The sequence below is a fragment of the Mytilus edulis genome, chromosome 7 (assembly GCF_963676685.1).
Source record: "Mytilus edulis chromosome 7, xbMytEdul2.2, whole genome shotgun sequence".
NCBI classification, from domain to species: Eukaryota; Metazoa; Mollusca; class Bivalvia; order Mytilida; family Mytilidae; genus Mytilus; species Mytilus edulis.
Genome location: NC_092350.1, coordinates 47,090,525 through 47,098,149, shown reverse-complemented (window position 1 = coordinate 47,098,149; position 7,625 = coordinate 47,090,525). Strand labels below are relative to the sequence as shown.

The 7,625-nt window shown below is 33.3% G+C and overlaps 1 protein-coding gene across 1 annotated transcript; it reads right to left on the bottom strand.

The window, feature by feature from the left end:
* Positions 1-3,570: 3,570 nt before the first annotated feature.
* On the bottom strand, positions 3,571-6,846 carry LOC139481632 (renalase-like). The gene is made up of 3 exons (XM_071265065.1): positions 6,669-6,846; positions 4,477-5,454; positions 3,571-3,692 (listed from the first exon to the last, which is right to left on the bottom strand). Exons 1-3 carry the CDS (start codon positions 6,769-6,771, stop codon positions 3,586-3,588), a joined length of 1,188 nt encoding a protein of 395 aa, XP_071121166.1. The 5' UTR covers positions 6,772-6,846; the 3' UTR covers positions 3,571-3,585.
* Positions 6,847-7,625: the final 779 nt, after the last annotated feature.

Sequence of the window (7,625 nt, the reverse complement as noted above, 5' to 3'; positions counted from 1 at the left end):
CCAATGAACCATAAAAATGAGGTCAAGGTCAGATAAACCATGCCAGGCAGACATGTACAACTTACAATTCTTCCATACAACAAATATATTTGAAATATTGCTTATATTTTAAGAAAAACAGACCAAAACACCAAAACATAACACTAAACCGTGAAAATGAGGTCAATACTGTCATGGTCAAAGAATACCTGTGAGACTGACATGTACATCATACAATATTTCCATACACCAAATAAAGTTGACCTATTGCATATACTGTGAATTCATTTATTTTCGTGGGTGTCAATTTTCGTGGATTGCTGAAAACTTGCATATTCGAGGATATTTGATTTCGTGGTTTTGCCAATCTCTGTATACAAAGCCTATTGAAAATATGTTATTCGTTGAACATTTGAAATTGTGGTTCATCTGTACCCACGAAACCCACGAAAATTGGTATCCAACGAAAAATAATGAATCCACAGTACATGTAGTATTAGAAAAAAATACCAAAACTCAAAAACTTAACCTTGACCACTGAACCATGAAAATAAGGTCAACATCAGATGACACCTGCCTGATAGACATGCACACCTAATCATTCTATACACCAAATATAGTAGACCTATTGCATACAGTATAAGAAAAACAGATCAAAACACAAAAACTGAACCATATAACCAGTGAACTATGAAAATGAGATCAATGTCAGATGACACCTGACAGTTGGACATGTACACCTTTAATACGGTCCTTCCATAAACTGAATATACTAGACCTATTGCTTATAGTGTCTGAGATATAGATTTGACCACCAAAACTTAACCTTGTTCACTGATCCATGAAATGAGGGTGATGTCAAGTGAAAACTATTTGACAGACAAAAGAACCTTGCAAGGTACGCACATAGTTATTTTAAATCGTAACTTTTTTTTCAAGTATTCACTTAACCAAGATCTTCTACCTTTTGCAATATAAAGCTTTATGTTAAGAGCAAATGACATTTGCGCCTGATTAACATCCCTGCTGCATGTGTTTTGCTGGCAAGACAAGAAAACTTGTTACACTTTGTTTCAAGCTCCTCTGAATCAGAAGCATATGACTATGTGATTGATGTTCTAAAATCTTCCACAGAGGTGAATTTTTTTTCTCCTCATTAAAAGCCTCACTGTGATTTTGATATGAAGAGCAGCAGTAAAAACACTGTTCCTTTGAGATGTAGAGCAGCAGTTAAAAACACTGTTCCTTTGAGATGTAGAGCAGCAGTTAAAAACACTGTTCCTTTGAGATGTAGAGCAGCAGTTAAAAACACTGTTCCTTTGAGATGTAGAGCAGCAGTTAAAAACACTGTTCCTTTGACATGAAGAGCAGCAGTTAAAAACACTGTTCCTTTGAGATGTAGAGCAGCAGTTAAACACACTGTGACTTTGAGATGTAGAGCAGCAGTTAAAAACACTGTTCCTTTGAGATGTAGAGCAGCAGTTAAAAACACTGTTCCTTTGAGATGTAGAGCAGCAGTTAAAAACACTGTTCCTTTGAGATGTAGAGCAGCAGTTAAAAACACTGTTCCTTTGAGATGTAGAGCAGCAGTTAAACACACTGTGACTTTGAGATGTAGAGCAGCAGTTAAAAACACTGTTCCTTTGAGATGTAGAGCAGCAGTTAAAAACACTGTTCCTTTGAGATGTAGAGCAGCAGTTAAAAACACTGTTCCTTTGAGATGTAGAGCAGCAGTTAAAAACACTGTTCCTTTGAGATGTAGAGCAGCAGTTAAAAACACTGTGACTTTGAGATGAAGAGCAGCAGTTAAAAACACTGTTCCTTTGAGATGAAGAGCAGCAGTTAAAAACACTGTGACTTTGAGATGTAGAGCAGCAGTTAAAAACACTGTTCCTTTGAGATGTAGAGCAGCAGTTAAAAACACTGTGAGATGTAGAGCAGCAGTTAAAAACACTGTGACTTTGAGATGAAGAGCAACAGTTAAACACAATGTTCCTTTGAGATGAAGAGCAGCAGTTAAAAACACTGTGACTTTGAGATGTAGAGCAGCAGTTAAAAACACTGTGACTTTGAGATGAAGAGCAGCAGTTAAAAACACTGTGACTTTGAGATGAAGAGCAGCAGTTAAACACAATGTTCCTTTGAGATGAAGAGCAGCAGTTAAAAACACTGTGACTTTGAGATGTAGAGCAGCAGTTAAAAACACTGTGACTTTGAGATGTAGAGCAGCAGTTAAAAACACTGTGACTTTAAGATGTAGAGCAGCAGTTAAAAACACTGTGACTTTAAGATGTAGAGCAGCAGTTAAAAACACTGTGACTTTGAGATGTAGAGCAGCAGTTAAAAACACTGTGACTTTAAGATGTAGAGCAGCAGTTAAAATACTGTGACTTTAAGATGTAGAGCAGCAGTTAAAAACACTGTGACTTTGAGATGTAGAGCAGCAGTTAAAAACACTGTGACTTTAAGATGTAGAGCAGCAGTTAAAAACACTGTGACTTTAAGATGTAGAGCAGCAGTTAAAAACACTGTGACTTTAAGATGTAGAGCAGCAGTTAAAAACACTGTGACTTTGAGATGTAGAGCAGCAGTTAAAAACACTGTGACTTTGAGATGTAGAGCAGCAGTTAAAAACACTGTTCCTTTGAGAGGAAGAGCAGCAGTTAAAAACACTGTGACTTTGAGATGTAGAGCAGCAGTTAAAAACACTGTTCCTTTGTGTTAAGTGTTTTGTTTTTGCTGTGCATATACTGATTATATATGGTTTATCTTTTTTTGATTGAATACAAATTAGGGCCAGCTGAAGGACGCCTCCAGGTGCCGGAGTTTCTGGCTACATTGATGACCCATTGGTGACCTTGGCTATTGTCTGCTCTATGGTCGTGTTGTTGTTCCTTTGACACATTCCCCATTTCCATTCTCAATTTTATAATGTTTACGGTACTGTTAGTATTGGGTTATAAAATACTACTTTAAACCTTATCTTACATATAAAAATATGAGATTAAATGTTTACCAGAGTTTTAGTGACCTGTGATATGGATTCCCTCAATAACATGAATTTCAATTAGTTCAACAGGCAAATGAAAAAGGCAATTTGGAACCTGATAAAATATTCCCCTCAAGTATCATTTCTCAAATGAGGTTGTAACTTTTCTATCTTAAATTGTTTCTCATTTTGATTTCTTTTTATATACCTTGCCTAGTAAATCTAACACTACAGGGAGATAACTCTGTAAAGTCAGCTTAATGTTTTAATTATGTTGTGTTGTAAAGGGAATAATAAGCTTCTCAATGATCAAAATTAGTGTTTGTCAAACTGCTTTATAACCAGTGTAATTTTTCTGACAAAACGGTCGGTTCGAAATTTTTGAAATTTTTATATTTTTGTTAAAGGGTGAAAGTAAATACTTTGACAAAATTCTATGAAAATTAAAGGAGCCAAATTAATTCTAGTGAAAGTGTTGGGTACCACCTTAATTACAACAATTCATAATCTCTTAAAAATGGAAAAAAAATAGTAAGCTTGCATATCTAAAGACTCAAGGAAATACAGTTTTAGGAATCATATTAAAGAGAACAAATAAGGCATAATAAATAAATAATTTATTTTGGGTTAAATATCATTTCTGGATTTGAAGGAAAAGCTCCTATTGTTTCTGAATCTGCTGGCTTGAATCTTGGGAGTAAATCTGTACTATTTCTTGTAGATCCTACAAACAGTAATAAAGAGAGTATATAATTCATCAAAAGAAAAATATTCCAAATTAACGAAGAAAATGGATTATCATCATAAAGACTATGACAGTTCAAAGTAAAATCATGAATTGTCTCCCTTGTAACAATCTGTAAATGCACTTGGTACATATTAATATCTGTACAGTCAAGGCTGCTATAAAAAGGTGACTGTTAAGCAGAGACTTGTACTGCCGGGTCAACCTGTTCTTTTCCAGCTGTTATAATTCTTGTTTTTAGAACCTCAATTCAAATGTCTAATTTTTATAAGAATCAGAAAAAATATTTAGTGAATTGGTAAGTGGACATTTGTTTTTACTTCATTAAAGAGTAACACATCTCTGCATGGTCAAGGTTTAGTTTGTACTGCCTAAAAATTTAATTTAAAAGCGTTTTTTCATTGGTCACTTAGCAGCTCAGTAAATTATATTGGATAAAAACTTCAGTTTAAAAGTACAACTAACTAGTTTATTAATCACATTTCAAAACACAAGAAAAAAGGTTGTCAACATTTTATATATAAATAAATAATTTTTATTTTAAGAGTATTTTTGTCTGAATTAATTTTGTTGTTTTAACATACACTAGATAAAACACTTAATGAATATGTTTTCATAATAAATAAGATACTGATTATTTAATGTATTGTTGGCAACTTAAACCTGGCTATTATGTACTTGTGTATTAATAAATTGTAAAATGGAACATAAATTGAATTTAAAACATTTAGATGGTATTTTTATCTTGTACATTTTAATTTACCTGAGCAATTATTGTGTATCTTCTCTGCCAAAGCCAAGCCACTAATAGCAGCTCCCTGTATGCAAGGACTAACTAACCAGTCACCACATATCCCTATGTTATTTTGTCCATCAAATACACATTCTTCCTTATTCTGCAGAACATTCAGGGGAACAGCTGCACCCCATAACTGTACCCGTGTAAAACAAGGGGGAGGTAACTGCTTATATATCCTTGTTACTCTACCAAAAGCAGTGAGAAGAGTGTTTGTTATATCTTTGGCTTTTGCTGGTGGTATATGTTCTTGTGGAACTTTGTTTGCAGATGCAAAAGATTTGGTACTAAATATTGTCCAACATTCAACTGATTTACCTAAAGTTGCCCTGGCAACCATTTTGGATGTGTTGTTTGCTATCCAGGAGATCTGATTGTCTTCAACATGAGCAGCAACATAAGGCAGTTTAAGTGAAGAAGGAAATGCCACAAGTAGTGCCCATATTGAACAAAGTTGCATTTTGTTTTCTCTCATATTCAAAGTATCACTAAACCTAACTTGTAACAGATGATGAATGTTTGGTACACCTGCATTTGACATTAAATTATCTGCACATTTCCCGTTATGAGCAATCACCAAATAATTAAAGTAGCCATATTTGTCAACCTTCCATTTTCCAAGTGACGAATCCCATTCAACATGAGCAATCCATGACGGTCCTTTCACTTGAACAAGACTAGCTAGAGATTTTGGAATGGACACCATTCCGTCAGAGCCTATAAAGGCTTGAGTCAGCTGGTCATCCTGAGTAAACTTCCCTTCTTTTAAGTGTCCAATTTTACCATTCCATATTTTCACAGCCCCTTGTTTATGAAGAAATGAGACAATTTTGGCAAATCGTTGATCTGAGACAGTAAAATACTGAGCAGAATGGTCAAATGTATGCAAGTTTCCATCTACATTTATTGTACGACTGGAACATCTTCCTCCGGGTCCATGTTTACCTGGGGAGGATTAAAAATACAAATTTTGTAAAAATCATAAAGTAAACCACAAAATGATATCTTACATGTCTTAAGCAGTGGCTGATCCACAAATGTTCATAAGGGAGAGAGGAGCAAAGACTGCCTTAAAAGTTGGCTGCTCCAGTCATGCTCCAGTGATGCCCTATATAATCAACCAAAGTTCTTCCACAAAAGTTTGCTATTTGATTGCAGACTTTCTGTTTTGAATTTTCTACAGAGTTCAATCATTATTTTTGTTATTTTCCTTTATGCACTTTCTACAGTTTAATAAATCATGAAGGTGTTTAGTTTACTTTAGTTTAAATTTTAAAAACAATTTTGCAAGTAAAAGTTATATCTTTAAGAATTGAATGCTTCTTTTTGTAAATTTATTGGGGTGTAAAAGCGTTGACCGAAGTACATTTTGTATGCAGCGCAGAAGCGCTTCATTCTAAAAATGTACGCACAGTCAACGCTTTCACAACCCTATAAAGTTACAAGAAGAAGCATTCAATACTTATAATTACATTTTTTAGCTATGATCATGAAAACAAGAATTTTATAGATTTTTTTATTTAATTCACCTGTGCACTTTATTGTTGGACCACGTGTTATCATGAATAATTACATTAGATGTATGTTTCATTATAATACGTTATTCTGATTGGCCAACTGCACATCTCGTGCTATTCCTAAAACAATTGTATTAGACAATAACATTTATCATTCATGATGACACGAGGTCCCACAATAAAGTGCACAGGTAAATTAAATGAAAACTTGATAAAAATCGTGTTTTCATGATTCTAGCTAAAACAATGTAATTATATAGTACTTTATAGGGTTGTAAAAGCGTTGACCGTGCGCACATTTTTAGTATGAAGCGCTTCCGCGCTTCATACAAAATGTACTTCGGTCAACGCTTTTACACCCCAATAAATTTACAAAAAGCAGCATTCAATTCTTAAATGAAAAGTTGTATTCAGCAATGCAACTGCTTATGGAATAACATGTGATGTGCAGTTAGCCAATCAGAATAAAGTATTACAATAAAACATGCATCTAATGTAATTATTAGTGATTAGAAGAAATTATTATATAGTTGTAAAATATAAACATGTATAAATCTCTTACATTTTTTCAAGGGAGATAACATTTTATTTTTAGCATTTATAATATTATTTTTTATTTCATTTTTATTAATACATTTGTACCTGTATCAAAAACTGTAACGTTGTTCATATTCAGTTGCTTAAGTCTAGCAGCACAAACCAGCCCAGAAATACCTCCACCAATTATTGCTACAGATCTCTCCATGTTGACTTCAATTAGCTTCTTTTGGTTTGTACATTAATACATATCCTTGATGAGCTGTGTTTGAACTGGAAAATATCTTTCTGAAATATCAAAATGTTTCTTTTATCTTAATGGTATACTCATACTCATAACTGTATCATTGTAAACTAATTGTTTAAGAAGTTTGAAAGAGTAATTCCTAAATCGATATAAAAAGATGTGGTATGAGTTCCAATGAAACAACTCTCTCATCCATCCAAGTCACAATTTGTAAAAGTAAAAAAACATTATAGGTCATAAAGTATATAGCTTTTTAAAATTTGACAATAAAATATTTTTAAAAAATTGTTCAAATGCAGCATTAATGACTGAGGGTACCTTCAAGGCAAATAATCATGGTAAAAATTCTTGCCAAATGATGTGAAAGGTAATTTTTTGTGTTGATAAATGCACATTTTCTATTAGACAATAAAAATAATGGCAACAATAATTATAGAGATCTCTGATGAATCACGATAAGAATATTTTGACAAATCATGATAAAATTTATACCAATTTGACGCTAACAGTAGCCAAAAATGACCATGGACGCGACAGCATTTGTAACTTTCTGTTATATTGCTTATATATTTAATTTTTTGTTACTAGTGAGATTTTTTTTCAGAGTTTTTATTTAATATGTTAACAAATGCTTTTATAAAACAAGAGTGCACACACTGAAATGTCTCGCCTTCTTTACTAATTATTGATATTATGTTGATAGTCCTAAGTATAAAGCTTTATTACAACTGTCACATAAACTTAACATTAACCAAGATAGATAAACAAAGACCAATGAACCATGAAAATGAGGTCAAGGTCAGATAAACCATGCC